The sequence below is a fragment of the Ctenopharyngodon idella genome, chromosome 22, assembly GCF_019924925.1.
Source record: "Ctenopharyngodon idella isolate HZGC_01 chromosome 22, HZGC01, whole genome shotgun sequence".
Taxonomy (NCBI): domain Eukaryota; kingdom Metazoa; phylum Chordata; class Actinopteri; order Cypriniformes; family Xenocyprididae; genus Ctenopharyngodon; species Ctenopharyngodon idella.
In genome coordinates, this window is record NC_067241.1 from 9330352 (window position 1) to 9347467 (window position 17116).

The window sequence follows — 17116 nt, forward strand, 5'->3', positions numbered from 1 at the left end:
GTGATGTACTTAGCTACCCACCACTTATTATATCAAGTTCAAGTTCATATGTTAGAACAACCATTTATTTGTAGTTGATTTTTTTTTTTTTTTTACCAGACAGCAACATAATAGATTTGTACAAGTTATTTTAAAGGGTTAGTTCACCCAAAAATGAAAATAATGTCATTTATTACTCACTCTCATGTCATTCCACACCTGTAAGACCTTCGTTCATCTTTGGAACACAAATTAAGATATTTTTGATGAAATTCGATGGCTCAGTGAGGCCTCTATTGCCAGCAATGTCACTGAACCTCTCAAGATCCAGAAAGGTACTTAAGACATATTTACAACAGTTCATGAGAGTACAGTGGTTCTACCTTAATATTATAAAGCGACGAGAATACTTTGTGTGCGCCAAAAAATCAAAATGACTTTTCAACAATATCTAGTGATGGGCGATTTCAAAACAATGCTTCGAAGCTTTACGAATCTTTTGTTTCAAATTAGTGGATCGGAGCACCAAAGTCATGTGATTTCAGTAAACGAGGCTTCGTTTATGTGATCCGAATCACTGATTTGAAACAAAAGATTTGTAAAGCTTCGAATCTGTTTTGAAATCACCCATCACTAGATATTGTTAAAAAGTGGTTTTTATTTATTTTATTTTTTTGGTGCACAAAAAGTATTCTCGTCGCTTTATAATATTAAGGTAGAACCACTGTACTCACATGAACCGTTGTAAATATCTTTAGTACTTTTTGGGATCTTGAGAGGCTCAGTGACATTGCTGGCAATAAAAGCGTCACTGAGCCGTCAGATTTCATCAAAAATATCTTAATTTGTGTTCCAAAGATGAATGAAGGTCTTACGGGTGTAGAACGACATGAGGGTGAGTAATAAATGAAATTATTTTCATTTTTTGGTGAACTAACCCTTTAATAAGATGGTAGAAAAATTAAACATCCTGAAAAAAATTAATCTGGTTTACAAAAAGTAGAACACAAGTGAAAATATTTTATTAGAAAAGTAAAGGAACACAGTATCATGTGGAAATAAATGACATTATTTCATAACTTGACCGATCCTCCAATGGAATGTTTGAAAGCAAAACTGTAGTTTTTTGTATGTCAAAAGTGTCTGTATCTTTACAAACAGATGGTCAGCAGTTATGCATTATGAAAACCTGAAAATTAGCTGTAATGTTCCAGCTCTTCTGTCTCAGAAGTCCTTCTGAAGATCTGCAAAAATAATCACATTGAAATAATTAATGAAGTTATCTGTACAGACACTAAAACCTAAAATCAATCATTGTAAATGCTACAAGGGAATTCACATTAATGTACAGTATGAAAAATGAATAATCATTTTGATATTTGCTGAAGATTACATTTAAGTGATAGTGTTTTTGAAGACAAACTCTTGTCATTTAAAGCTCAAAGTAAATGGAAATGTAAAAACAGGAAATGTGCATGCAGAATTAAATCGATCAATAAACAATGTCTCATGCAGCCTTTACATTACAAATGGATTAGGGATCCAATCAAGTGTATGAAACATGAACATGAAAGTCAGAGGAAGAACATAAGCTTGTTTGTAACTCACCACTCTTCTTCAGCATCTCTCCTTTCCGAGATCGAGCCATTGCCTCCAAAAAACGATCAAACACCTTCACATACTTGGCCAGGCTGGTGCGCTTGTAATCTACAAATAGCCAAAAACATATTTAGCAATCAGTACCTTCCCACAGAACTGAGGATGAATCTTGAACAATTGTGAATAAATTGAAGAGTCATACGTGTTTGCTCACCTCTGATTCTGCGTCGTTCTCCAGCATCTTGTTCATTCTCCTTGTCCTTCATATCCTCGTCCTCCACCTCATCTGCTCTGGGTTTCTCCAGCTCCTCACAGATCAAACTACAGAGACAGATGAAAACAGTTGTCACATCCTACAACTATATATGGAACTAGCCTGCAAAGATGGACACTGATATATTCAACATTTACCTGATCGTAGGAACGTCAAAAGGATCAAACGTGTTCAGTTCTTTCAAATCTATTGGCACTGAGATTCGACCTAAAAAAAATATTGAGGATAAAAAGAATAAATGTTTTAAATCAACATGAAACAACATTTACAACCCATTTTACTTTGAATGTAAAACATACAAAAATGATTTATGCAAACTAAGACTAGAAACATATACACTACCATTCAAAGGTTTTGGGTCGGTAAGATTTTTTAAATGTTTTTGCTTGTGCTTATTTGATCAAATATATGCAACCTTGGTAAAAACAAATTTATTCCTGTGATATCAAAGCTGAATTTTCAGCATCATTACTCCAGTCTTCAGTGTCACATGATCCTTCAGAAATCATTCTAATAGGCTGATTTGCTGCTCAGAAACATTTCTTATCAATGTTGAAAACAGTTGTGCTGCTTAATATTTTTATGGAAACCAAGATACATTTCTTTCAGGATTCTTTGATGAATATAAAGTTCGAAAGAACAGCATTTATTTGAAATATATACATTATAAATGTCTTTACTGTCACTCTAATGTCTTTGCTGAATAAGTGTATTAATAAAAAAATCTTACCAACCCCAGACTTTTGAATGGTACTATATAAATGAAGTTAACATGGTAAAGTTTGATCTCACCCGTCTTGGGGTGTACGCTGAAGGGGCTCTTCAGTAAATGGTTGACTCCTTTACTGACGTTGACATCCAGGCGAGGGTAACAGTACTGCAACATAATCTCCTTATCGAAGTACTGACCACCCTTCTTAGTACTCGACTTAACACAAACACATAAAAATAATGGGAAACTGAACTACGTTTTATGCTGAAAGAGTTATTTGTCTGCGATTAGTTGCTCTCAGTGCTGCTTTCCGACCAATTTGCATTTACCTTTTTATGTTCAACCAGAGAGCAGAGTTCGCCCCATCGCTCCATTGGGTTTTTCACCTTCTGACAATAGGTTGCCAGGTCTTTTTTGATATGTGCAGTCAGACTTAAAGAAACAACTGGGCTCCTCTCATAAAAATCAGTTACACCAATCAAAACCTTGTTTTGTTAACAGTAATACCCTGCTTGATTGAAAAACATGTTTACTGGGAATTAGTGTTGTCAAAAACACTGATACTTTGGTACCGACTACCAAGACGATACAAAAATTGTATTGTCTTTCTGTGGTACTGGTAGTATTCCTCAAGTACCGGTAGTATAACTCCATTCGGTATCCTCTGATAGATGGCTGCTTTTTAAAGGGTTAGTTCGCCCAAAAAAGAAAATTCTGTCATTAATTACTCACTCGTGTCGTTCCACACCCATAAGACTTTTGTTCATCTTCGGAACACAAATTAAGATATTTTTAATAAAGTCTGAGAGCTTTCTGTCCCTCCATAGAGATCCAACACAACTACCACTTTCAAGGTCCAGAAAGACAGTAAAGACATCATTAACGTACTCCATTTGACTCCATTGGTTTAACCTAAATTTTATGAACTGTCGTGAGTGCTTTGTTTGCGCAAAAAGCATAATTTACAAATTATTATCCAAAGTGTGTTAACGCAGCAATGTCAGCTGTCGCATGAACACAAAACACATGCGTCACGGTGCTCTCGTGAACGCGCACTGCAGATCAATATTTTAATAAATAAAGTGGTAAATTATGTTTTTTTGCACAAACAAAGCACTCGCAATGCTTCATAAAATTGAGGTTAAACCACTGGAGTCACATGGATTACTTTAACGATGTCATTCCTACCTTTCTGGACCTTGAAAGTAGTAGTTGCATCTCTATGGAGGGACAGAAAGCTCTCATTTTGTGTTCCGAAGGTCTTACGGATGTGGAACGACATGAGGGTGAGTAATTAATGACAGAATTTTCATTTTTGGGTGAACTAACCCTTTAAAGGCTCCAATCAGAGGTGTTTATCCACTCAATAAAGTGTAACTTAACTAAATTAAACATTTCACTTGACCTTTACCTAACATTTACATTTAAAAAATATTTAAAGGTTACATGCTACTGTTTTACTGTATTGTTTACTTGTAATTATTATAAGCATTAACTCATTTATTTAATATTTTTTGTTTTGAAATTGTAAAACAAAAGTAAAATATTTCCAATATGAAATTTATAACTGTAAACAATAACTGAAATTTTACTGGTATTGGTACCGACTACTGAAATTTTGATATGGTGACAACACTACTGGGGATGAAAGGATATCTTCAGGTAGCAGAGCGAGCACTTTGTCTAAACTCTCTTTACTGCCTAATATGTCCTGTTCCACAATGGCGTACTGTGGGAAATAGTGCTCCACCACAGACAGAGAATGACTAAAAGGAAGAGAAAGAAACTACGGTTACACCAATTACATTGACACATTATATACTTAAGAAGGTGGTCATTTTTTTCCCCTCACTTGATGAAAGGATGGATTGGATCTGACAGCACAACTTTTCTCGTGGTCTCCTCACCACCCTATAGAAACATCCGCAGTACACACCATTATTTACAACACTCACAGGATAAAGAGTTGATCTTTTAGGCTAGATATATGAATATGGTAAACAAACCCAGGATACAACTTCTTGAAGGATGAATTATCTGATATTTGAATACCTTGACTAAACTGAGATACTCTGCCACAGCAGACCGTGCCGCCACTGAGAGCTTCCTAGCAGCTTCATCACAAACCCAGCAATGCACTCCTCTCCTACCCGAATACACCCACAGGAGATGATGGAATCCAAAGTCCTCTAAACCACACATACAGCACGATGCACGTTAACTTTGTTCTGTCTGTATATTTGTTATGATGTTACTTATATTGTAAATGTTCTGTTAATAAGAGGTTTCCCTTACCCCGAAGTGCCCGGTCCAGAATACGGATAGCGATGGTCATTAGAGTCCAGCACTTTGAGCAGATATCAGCAGCACTGAAGAACAAAAAGATGAATATATTAACAAAAAATGCAAACAATAACTGCATTTAAAACACTACTCTATAAGTATCATCATGTGTATTAAGATGAAAGAATGTGAGAAGCAGTGTTGCCAAGTCTGCGGTTTTCCCACGAAATTTGGCTTCTTTAACACTGTTGTTTTTCATGTCCGCGGGTTGAAGCGACCCCAAATAACATGATATTTAGCCCCTGGAATGCAAATTTTACCAGGGGAACCCCACCAAAAACATGGATTTTGCCCCCCAGAACTTGATTTTTACAGGAGGATCCCCGAAATGCAATTGGGCTAGTTTTGAGTAGCAACTGGGGGGATTTCATTTGTGAAAACCTGGCAACCCTGGTGAGAGGGCAACTGTATACCTGCAGCAACGTCTGACATCGTCATAGTCTGTCATGTCAATGTCAAACACCAGCTCCTTCTCCAGGGCCTGGAAGGTTCCAGACTTCACAGCATTGTGTTGACTGGGCTGTCAATCACAGAAACAGAGAAATTATGATAAGGGATTTAATTTTCCACAAGAAATACGAAGCAGATGAAAGAACCAAAAATGTGAGAATTTCTTAAAAACAATTGAAGAAAAAAATCTAATAACACAGCAAATAATCCATAGCAACAAAAATATTCATTCAATCTATTATTTCAAATATGATATTACTTCATACAAATGTAATGACTATATTGTATCACTATATAATAGTACAATAATATTCTCAATATAGCTATAATACTATTATACTATGTAGCAACATTTTATTTTAACCACTGTACTTTATTTAAAATCCTGTGATGTGATAAATTAATTTTTAGAAGTATGAATATTCCTAATAACTAATATGCATTTCTAAGTCATAAAAACTATAATAACGACAGTATAAAAGAATTAGCAAAATGTCGTTTAAAAATGCTGTGACATGCCAACTTTCCATATAATATAATATAATATAGAAACATGATGAGTTATACCCTATGGCTGTAGACTGCTCCAATATCAATCTTGTAAGGAACCATTTTCTGCATCTCTTTCTCCAGCTCATTCTGAGTGCTGAAGGACTGATATCTGACATAAATGTCATCTTTTAGCGTGAAGGAAAATTCACGGTTTTGGAAGTAGTTTTTAGACACTGCAAGAGGCAAAATTAAGTAGACATTATGGAAATGAAGAAAGAAGAGACAAGTATTGTTAAATATAAATGCACGCATAGAGCCATATTGATTAAACTGAAATATTTATTGACCGACTTTGCACTATAAACACACAAACTAACAAAAAGAATAGTATTTTAAAGACCAATGAATGGCTCGTTGTGTGATCGGAGATTGATGTGGGTGAGTTAGTGGCTCGGAGATTTACTTACCACCGCCATAACTTAACCAGCGATAGTACTGTGGAAACGGGAATAGTCTGCGATAATACAGCGGTAACAAGTCAGGCAAACAAGCTGGATCATAATCGGAGTTTGACATGTTTAAATTGAGCAGTGTTGATTCTCAATGACAGCTGATCCTACAAACAACCAGCGCGGGAAAATGAACGTAAATAGGAAATGACGCACTTTGTTCTTATTCGTTGGTCTCGCGCACAGCTAGTGTTTTCTACTTGCTCTGCTGCCACCTCAAGGCTCGGATAAGAGTGCTTTATGATTATGTTCAATAATGATTTGAATCACTGATGGACTGGCCACCTGTAGTCTACGGTGTCCTGCCGTTAGGACCGAGACGCCGGGATGAACACCAGAACTCACGCGACGCTGCCTACGTAGGATAAGCGGATGGATGAATGGGTGTGTGATTCAAATCAGGCGAAGACTTTATTTTGCGAATAAAGTTTTTGGGAAAAAAGTAATAGTTACAAACTCTGTCAATGAAGAGCTTGAGAAATATGAGACGTGATTTGTGGAGAACACCGAGAAAAATCAAGGTAGATATCAGGAGTGAACAAAATATAGGCCTAGATAGGCTACTTTTTTTTTTTTATTATTGTGCTTCATTTCTAGATAAATCCTCATTGTTGTCAAATTGTGCAAGGTGGGTGGTTATTTAATTGTGTTTATTAAGGGTAATGAAATGTTACCTGTGAAATTAGCCTTAGCTTGACCATTTCCCCCCAAAATATTTATAGTATAATTTCCGCCACAGAATGCTATTAAATGCGGTTGAAATTATATATATTATATATTATATGGCAGAATTCTCACGTGATCCATGTGTGTGCACTGCTGGACATTTTTAGCAGACAAAATAAAATAGTAAGAGTGTGAATAGTGTGTTTAAACAAACATCAAAAGAAACCGCTAATAATATATTATTTGTTAATATTGGAAAACAATGGCTCACTTTTGAAAAAAATCAGTCTGCCTTTTTACATCTGTAAAACCATGGAGCACCAAAATGTTTTTTCCCCAACTTTTTTTCCTTTCAGAATCTCTATCTAACCACAGGAGGGCAGAAATTGCTTGAGTACTGGACAGACTGCGACACAGTCATGTTGACTGAATGCATATTGATAATTCTGCAGCTAGAGCTTGATCCGATCTGCTGAGTCCACAGTCACCGCAGTAAACAGGTGAAGGTATATAAATGTGTAAATATGATGCCTGTAGGTAGCCTATTATTTTTCACCGTGCCGTCAACAGGAATATTATCCCAGGCCTTTTTCTGGTGCCTGTAAATGAAGGGCCCGTCCAAAGCATCCTGTGACAGAAAGAAAAAAAACAGTCTAAGGCCAAAGATATTGGAATGCGTATTTTTGAAGTGTGTGTGTGTGTGGTGGTGGTGGTGGTGGTGGTGGGTGGGTGGGGGTCTTGTTTCTCTTAATCTCTAGAAAAACCCTGTAAAGAAATTGTGTATTTTTATGTGAGTAACTGAAGGTAAATCCTAATGGAGTGCGGCTCACAGGAACTCTTGTACAAGTAAGAGCTCTCACAGAGAGTGTCTGACTGAGAGCACTTGTGTCTGAGTGTACCAGTCTCATTTCCACCTCTCACGGTCTATCTTTTCATTCACGTTAAGCAAAGCCTATGTGTCCTTTATACATGTTAGAGGATTTTACTTCCGTCAGCAAGTCTCTATATTAATTACTACCAGCTTCCTGAGTGGCTCAGCAGAGACATCCTCATGTAGCAACTGGTCAAAGCTATTTTAGGCATAATACTCTTCCCTGAACAAGTGCTTTTCCTGTCGTACTTTGTGGATCCATTTTCAGCACTTAGAATAAATGTCTTCCTGTTCTTGAAGAAATACAATCCCCTAATAGCAGAGCATGTTGTCATACTATATGGGCTAAGCTGTCACAATGCAGCCTACCATTAAATAGCTTGGCTTTTCAGCAAAATTAAAACAGTAAAGCAATTATGAAACAGGATAAAAACAAGATGTGCACTACCATTCAAAAGTTTGGGTCAGTAAGATTATTATTATTATTATTGAAAGAAATTAATACTTTTATTAAGCAAGGACACATTAAAGACCCCCTGTGGTGAAAATCACATTTTTAATGATGTTTGTATGTCTATGTGGTGTTTTTAATATGCTTTAAGACAAACCATGTGCAAATTCATAAGTCAACACCATTGCTGAGTATTTATTTATTTTTTTTTTAAATGCAGTAAACCAAAGATAGTCTCAAAAACATGGGTTGAAATCGCTGGTGTTTCTGACGTCACAAACTACCCTGTAACCAATCACGTCAACATGTGATCGTCAACGAGTGGATCTCTGAACTGGTGTGAGTGGATGCGGGGCTAATTTGCATATTCATAGAACCACGTATACTAAATGAGGCAAGGGTGTAGAGTTACATTCAAGCTATTTTAAGGCATGAATTTTTTTTCAAGGAAAAAAACATTTAAATATGTCATTTTGGTGATCAAAGATGAGTTTTAAGCGATAAAATTATTGACTACAGGGGGACTTGTATATTGTATACAATGTTGCAAAAGATTTTTATTTCAAATGAATGCTGTTCTTTTGAACTTTCTATTCATCAGAGAATCCTGAAAAAAAAATGTATCATGGTTTCAACAAAAATATTAAGCAGCACAACTGTTTTCAACATCGATAATAATAAATGTTTCTTGAGCATCAGATCAGCATATTCTGAAGGATCATGTGACACTGAAGACTGGAGTAATGATGATGAAAATTTAGTTTTGACATCACAGGAATAAATTACATTTTACAATATATTTAGATAGAAAACAGTTATTTTAAATTGTAATGATATTTCACAATATTACAGTTTTTACTGTTTTTGATCAATTAAATGCAGTTTGGTGAGCATAAGAGACTTTCAAAAATCTTCAAAAAAGTAACAATGTAATTTATAAATTACATAACAATTTATAAAATTTAAAGCTTCAGTCTGTAACTTTTTTTTGGTAAAAAATGATCCAAAATCAGTTTGAGCAAGTACATAAACAGCCAGTGTTCAAAACTATCTCCTTAACTTAGCCCGATTCACAATGCTAAGCTTGTAATGATATTTTCTAATAAAATCAGTACTGGTGGGTTTCCGCGGGAAATTCGAGCATGCAGCTGTTCGTCTTTGCGTCATTACGTCATGTCTGTTTACATAAAGAAAGAGTCTCAGCTAGTAGACTATATGGCATGTGGAGGATGCTGCAGGTGATGGATCATTTATAGCCTTTTCTTACAGCAGCTGGAATAGTTAAACTTATTTTGATGGCGAATTATAATCCAGAAAGGTCCAAATGACAGTCATCAGTGACAACTGGAGATTCACCCGTAGTCAAAAGCAAAAGACTTGGACTGTGGAGTGGCTACAGAAATTGAAATCTACAGGTAACACTAATACACACTAAATACACATAGTCACGCAATGCTGATGTTGTTAACATTAACAATTTGAGAACAAAGTATAACAATAATAATAATTTGCACGGCTTGACATGATCCGAGCTAAGCGATCATTAGATTTAATCACCATTGGCAGACATGTTACTTGTAAAGTGGCAGACATGTTACTTACTTGTTCATATGACATTTTCCGGTGACTGACAGCAAACATTAGATTCATCTGCGCTAAGGAGCCGTGCCGATCTGCAACCCACATAAAGATGATAATTCCGCAAATAACTGTAATTGCAGGTTTCAAACAGAGATGGCGACAAAGAGGCAAATCTTACAGACTGCAGCTTTAACAACTTGCCCTGACCTGAAATTTATATTAAAAATGTTCAAGATTTCAGTTAAAAACTACCTTTATTTTATGGTTGACTGTTACCTCAGTATATCCTAATGTAGTTTTAAAATGTTCACAGGTTTTAGCTATAGAAAAGATACGATTTTAGAAGTTTGAAACACAGATTTCACAAAATGATTCTAACACACATTTGTGCATTTGGACTTTTGACTCAAAACCTCATAGTTACTCATGACAACTGACCCCATTCTCCTCTATATTACTGAAATTGCAGCTTGCAAACCTCTTTTCAGTGTTTGTTTGGCACAGAGCCTGAAATAAGTAAAATGAGGTTGGCACCACCTTGTTTACTTGATCAGCTATGACAGAAATAGACTGTAATGTTTGTCTTACAACAATGGCTGTTGTTGCGGGGCAGGATGAGGGGCTGGTGGAGAAGCATGAGAGGGGAGAGAGGGTTATCTGGGCGACAGGGTGAAGTATGTCAGGGCTTCAACTACGGAACTCCACTGACATGCAAGTCTCTATTGTTCAGTTCACATCCTCCTCCTCCTCCTCCTGCAGTGGTGTTCTCCGTGTGTGGGTGGAAGTGACTTTTCCCTCAGTGGAAAATCTCAAAGCTGGGCTTCCCTTTATGAGCCCTTCCTTCTGAGGAAGAAAGAGAACTTCCTTCAAAACAGGTGCAGACTGTTGAAGGGGGGGTTTGTGCTCTGAGTCTGACACACTTATGATCTAAGGAGGATGCCTGCCGTTTGAGTTTTGAGTTACAGGTAACATCAATTACTAATGGTACATCACCCAGCAACAGCTATTTCTGAGTGTTATGAACATTAATACACAGTCTTGATCATCATTTGTCTTTATTCAAATCAAATGAATTACAAATCTGGTCATCGCACGAAAAAGGTTGCATGGATGCGGTTTCGGTTACTGATAAACGCAGGGCACAGGTGTTAATTAAAATTTACCATTTTAGTTGGCCTGATAAGCGCCTGTTTGCCGCTTTCATCTTCACACAGAGAATATACGTGTGCTCAAAAGAGACCTGAATCTGTTAAATATTTCATTTTGTACGATTTTCTCTTTCAGGCCGTTGAAAAGTAAATGTGTGTGTGCACATACGCACCTACACACAGACACTCATACACTAAGACTTCACCGCTGTTGCTATGACTACATTCTTTCTGCGGTAAATGTGTTGTCTGACACTGTAAAGTCAAAGAGAATACTCATGTTTTCATATCTACTCCTTTCTTTTCTTTTTCTCTCACATACTTGCTCCTCTCAGACACGCTCAAGGTTGTGGGTAATTTTGGTTACGGCTTTGTGTGACCTTGAGACTCTTAAAGAGCACCCTACAATACAGATCTTTCTCGATGTGTATGTGTGTTGTGAACAGTCTACACACAACTAGCAGCTCTGAATATCTTGATGAATTTTGAATATATTTATGAATTTTACTTTAGTCCATAAGTCTTCAACCTTTTTGATGCCTTTATTTAATATTAATATATTATATTAAAATAATATAAATATATATATATATATAATTTGTAATAAATATTTCTAGCAACAATTATTGAATTAATAATTTGATTAAATTTAATGTAAATATATTAAATGTTAATAATATGAAAATTTTTTCATATTATTATTATATATATATATATATATATATATATATAGCAATTTTTCATTGCTTTATATATATATATATAAAGCAATGAAAAATTGCTATATATATATAATAATAATATGAAACATTTTTCATATTATTAACATAATATAATATACACACACACACAGTATCTCACAGAAGTGAGTACATCCCTCACATTTTTGTAAATATTTTATTATATCTTTTCATGTGACAACACTGAAGAAATGACACTTTGCTACAATGTAAAGTAGTGAGTGTACAGCTTGTATAACAGTGTAAATTTTCTGTCCCCTCAAAATAACTCAACACACAGCAATTAATGTCTAAACCGCTGGCCACAAAAGTGAGTACACCCCTAAGTGAAAATGTCCAAATTGGGCCCAATTAGCCATTTTCTCTCCCTGGTGTCATGTGACTTGTTAGTGTTACAAGGTCTCAGGTGTGAATGGGGAGCAGGTGTGTTAAATTTGGTGTAATCGCACTCACTCTCTCAAGGCCGGAACACACCAAGCCGACGGTCGGCCGTCGGGCAGTTTTTGTTCGTCGGCCGACTAAGTTTTCTCATTGTGTTCCGCACCGTCGGGTGAAGTTGGTCCTCGTCGGCTTTTTCTCGGCCGATTCGAAATGTTGAATCGGTGTCGGAGCTCGTCGGTCCGTCAGGCCATCTGATCATTCTGATTGGCTGTTCAGCTACTGCCACCTGCTGGTACGGAAATGCATTTCATCTTGCGCAGGCGCAGAATGACGTGCTACTTGGCCGTCGGGTGTCGAGCGTCGGTTTGGTGTGTCAGGGAATCTTTGGACACAGACACTGCCGACGTGAGCCAACCCCGCAGTCTGCTTTCGTCGCCACTAGTTCGTCGGTGTCGGCTTGGTGTGTTCCGGCCTTCATACTGGTCACTGGAAGTTCAACATGGCACCTCATGGCAAAAAACTCTCTGAGGATCTGAAAAAAAGAATTGTTGCTCTACATAAAGATGGTGTAGGCCATAAGAAGATTGCCAAGACTGAAACTGAGCTGCAGCATGGTGGCCAAGACCATACAGCGGTTTAACAGGACAGGTTCCACTCAGAACAGGCCTCACCATGTTTGACCAAAGAAGTTGAGTGCACGTGCATGTGATGGACTGGCCAAGCATGTCTCCAGACCTAAACCCTATTGAGCATCTGTGGGGCATCCTCAAACAGAAGGTGGAGGAGCGCAAGGTCTCTAACATCCACCAGCTCCGTGATGTCGTCATGGAGGAGTGGAAGAGGACTCCAGTGGCAACCTGTGAAGCTCTGGTGAACTCCATGCCCAAGAGGGTTAAGGCAGTGCTGGGAAATAATGGTGGCCACGCAAAATATTGGCACTTTGGGCCCAATATGAACATTTTCACTTAGGGGTGTACTCACTTTTGTGGCCAGCGGTTTAGACATTAATGGCTGTGTGTTGAGTTATTTTGAGGGGACAGCAAATTTACACTGTTATACAAGCTGTACACTCACTACTTTACATTGTAGCAAAGTGTCATTTCTTCAGTGTTTCAGTGTTGTCACATTAAAAGATATAATAAAATATTTACAAAAATGTGTGGGGTGTACTCACGTCTGTGAGATACTGTGTGTGTGTGTGTGTGTGTGTATATATATATATATATATATATATATATATAATATGTGTATATATAAAAAATGAGTTTTTGCAAACAGTATTTGGCAGACCCCCTGCAGTACCACTTCAGACCCCCTGTTGTAGACCCCTGCTTTAGTTTGTAGCAACTCCAAATTCTCTAAAATCTATTACTTTGAAGTCTTTAGTGCTCACACTTATAATGAGAAGCTACGGAAGCAGTTTTCCTAAAATATATCTTTAATCATCGGTTCATTGTCTGGCATATTGTGTGTTGCTGTGATACTTGATTGATAACATACGTATTATACACATGGGGCTGCAATCAGGCTTCATTGTTGTATATGATTGTTTGCTTCCTGTTTTTACAGGAAAATATTGTATCATAGAAGTACAAATAAAGACACACTTTTACTTTTTTCTTTATGTAACCCACCCTGCTGTGATTGTGGGCACTACTGCATGTGTAATGCACCCTGACCTAATTAGTTATTTACAGTTTCACGCATAACTGGACTCCATATGTTAAAATTTATCCTTAATATACATAAATCTGTCTTTTTAGTTTGATATCGAGTCTAACACGTACAGTACATGCAGCTTTATGTTCATAAAACAGCTTTAACAGACCATATCATATAGGATTAGTTAACATGTATATTGTTTGTTTACAGAGGCACAGGTCAGTCTGAAATCAAGCACCTGAGCCCGAGCATAGGACATCTGGGCAGTTTGTAGCCCTTAAAATAGGTAAGATTTTTTTTACACTTCAACCTAAATTTTTAGCTGTAACCAGCAAAAACCTGTGCTGTTTTAAACTCCAGACACGCATGACCATCCTGGCCTGTCCAAACACAACCCACACCTTCTTCCTTCTCTATAGTCCAGAGACCCAGATGCCATAAAAGCACGGTTGGCTAATTAAACAGCCAAATATACTCATCCATTATTAACATACCTCAGGGGTTCACCGTGACAAACTACATATGTGTGAGAGTGAGTGATAGTGGGGGTTGGGCATACCTCACGGGTTTTAGGGGAGCCTTGGGGACCCCCTTGGCAAGAAAAAGGCCCATGGCAGTGCGAGAGGGATGCTTGTATGAGGGTACATGTGTGCAGTTATTCTGTTCTGTTGCCAACGCAGCAGAAATCAGCTGTGCAGGAGTCTCGCAACACTATAGTATTAAAATCACTGTGTAATTTACTCACGCTTATGTTGTTGCAAAACTGTATGACTTATTTCCTTTGAACACAAAAGTAGATATTTAGAAAAATGTGTAAAAGTCAGCGAGATCCAATGTTGTTTTGGACCCCATGTACTTTTATTGTTTGGGCAAAAACAGATCTTCAAACGGCGACAGAATTTTTATGCTTTTAAGCAGGGTTTTCCAAACTGATACTGAAAAAAAATGAAAAAATCTGATTACCAATATGCTGCCCATATATCATGCATCTCTAAAAGGGCATGCTAGTAATGTACATCAGAAATTTATGATGATGTGAGTTGAGAGGATTCACATTGTTTATGCTAATATCTGAATAAATTTAATATGCTGATTATGTACATTCATTTCTCCTGAGACCATGAGGCCTGCAGTTATTCTTGTGAGTGTGTGTGTGTTTGTGTGAGACATGCTCTCTGCTCCAGTGAACACAGTCACCCTGACTGATTCAACAAGGGTTGACTGAGCTTGTTGCATTTAAACAGCATTAAAAGTCCCTTATGAACCTTAAAACAATGTTCCTCTGATAATGTGACTGTGAGAAGGTGAATAACACAACGACGGAACATTTGAAGGTCTGAATGCACATACCAAACACATTCTCCTGTCATGATCCCACATTGTTGCAGCGGTTCTAGACTATCTATGGCATTGTTAGCGCCGCAGTCACGGTGGCTGGTTTGATGGCTGTGTGTTTGTGTGCATTTCTCTATGGCAGACTGCAGCTCGTCAGTAATTGGAGAGAATAAGTCTCCCCCCATCATTTCATTCCCTCCTTTACTGATTTCTCCCCAGTTTCTCTCACTAGGTCTCTGTCTGATAGATGTGAGTCATTGGTAATGAGCCGGCATTCTGTCATTCCCTTACTTTCCACCCAAACAGCCCCAGTCTCTCTCTTCTCTCTAAAGCTCTGGGGTGTAGAAGACTTCAAGCAGCTCGAAGCTGCAGATCTTTCCCTCTCTGATGCTGTATTTTTCCTTTATAGCTTTCTTCCTAAAATCATGCTTAACAGACTCTGTTGTTTTATCCAGGTTATATCCTGAAATAGGCTTTGCAAGTCATGCCTTTAAGCTGTGGCTCGTCAAGCTTGTATTGATCTAATTTGTCAAATGAATGAACTGAACATGGCATATTGTACTAGTACTCTGTCCATTAACATAGTGTGGAAACGTTTGAACATACTGTTCAAAAGTTTCCACAAAAATGTGAAGCAGCACAACTGCAACATTGATAATAATAAGTAATGTTTCTTGAGCAACAAAATCAGAATGCAGCATATTAGAATGATTTCTGAAGGATCATGTGACGCTGAAGACTGGAGTAATGATGCTGAAAATTCAGCTTTGACATCACTGGAATAAATTACTTTTCAAAATCAGGGATGTTTCCTCCAAGGAGGCAAGGGAGGTTGGATTGGATTGGATGAAAAAAATAATCCACAGTACAAAAATAAAACTATGCAAATATTACGAAACATAGTTCACCCAAAAATGAAAGGGATAGTTCACCCAAAAATGAAAATTACCCCATAATTTACTCACCCTCAAGCCTTCCTAGGTGTATATGACTTTCTTCTTCTAGACGAAAACAATTGGAGTTACATTAAATAATGTCCTGGCTCTTCCAAGCTTTACAATGGCAATGAATAGAGGATGAGATTTTGATGAGGATGAGATTCATCTGAAAGAAGAAAGTCAAATACACTTAGGATGGCTTCAGGGTGAGTAAATCATGGGGTAATTTTCATTTTTGGGTGAACTAACCCTTTAACAGACCCCCTAATTCATGCTGTGGGTTGGATGGGTTGTTTTTTTTTTTTTTTTTGGACAGTTTAAGTAATGTTTATTTAACCTGGACAGTATGTCAGAACACCACTGCACATCACTGTTTAAAATATATTAAAATAGAAAACTGTGTCAGCATTACACGCATGCGTCATGCTGCTCAAGTGAACAGCGTTGGCCAATACTGAGCCGGCGTTCTGACGTAAACATGGAAACACTGCACTGCGTTCACTGCGTCAACTGCAGGAGACTAAAAAATATCTTAATTTGTGTTCCGAAGATGAACAAAGGTCTTGCTGGTTTGGAACAACATGAGGGTGAGTAATTAATGATAAAAATTAAATTTTGGGGTGAACTAACCCTTTAAATTGTAACAGTATTTCACAATATTACTGTTTTTACTGTATTTTTGATCAAATAAATGCTGAAGAGACTTTCAAAAACATTAAAAAAATAGTGTATGTCACTACAGAGCTGACTGAGGAGAAACGTGATGTTTATTTATTTAGCTAAAGCTATTTGTATCTAAAAATATCACCATATATTCCAAAGCCTTGTCTGCTTGTTGACTGTGAGTGCGCAGCTCTCACTGAAGTTCTGTTATATGTGAAGATGCACACAGGAAATCTTTTTAATGTTTCTGCCTCTCGTTATTCAGCCATTTCATTGCTATTCCTGCAGAACCACATGACTTACTCCTGGTTTTTCTTAGACC

At 37.3% G+C, this 17116-nt stretch overlaps 1 protein-coding gene across 1 annotated transcript; it reads right to left on the minus strand.

The window, feature by feature from the left end:
- Positions 1-979: 979 nt before the first annotated feature.
- Positions 980-6536, minus strand: prim1 (DNA primase subunit 1). Its single transcript, XM_051880287.1, has 13 exons — positions 6317-6536; positions 5925-6082; positions 5321-5427; positions 4860-4933; positions 4617-4753; positions 4417-4475; positions 4216-4330; positions 2894-2980; positions 2645-2780; positions 1990-2059; positions 1793-1899; positions 1588-1686; positions 980-1223 (listed from the first exon to the last, which is right to left on the minus strand). Exons 1-13 carry the CDS (start codon positions 6423-6425, stop codon positions 1204-1206), a joined length of 1278 nt encoding a protein of 425 aa, XP_051736247.1. The 5' UTR covers positions 6426-6536; the 3' UTR covers positions 980-1203.
- Between the last annotated feature and the right edge of the window lie 10580 nt (positions 6537-17116).

What these genes read in the sequence shown, in the direction of transcription:
- prim1 (XM_051880287.1), bottom strand. Translation starts at nt 6,425, where the DNA reads ATGTCAAACTCCGATTATGATCCAGCTTGTTTGCCTGACTTGTTACCG. An exon ending in CCAATCCATCCTTTCATCAA is followed by an intron (nt 4,331 to 4,416) that starts GTGAGGGGAAAA and finishes TCTTCCTTTTAG; the next exon opens with TCATTCTCTGTCTGTGGTGG. An exon ending in CTCTGCTACCTGAAGATATC is followed by an intron (nt 2,981 to 4,215) that starts CTTTCATCCCCA and finishes ACTGCACATATC; the next exon opens with AAAAAAGACCTGGCAACCTA.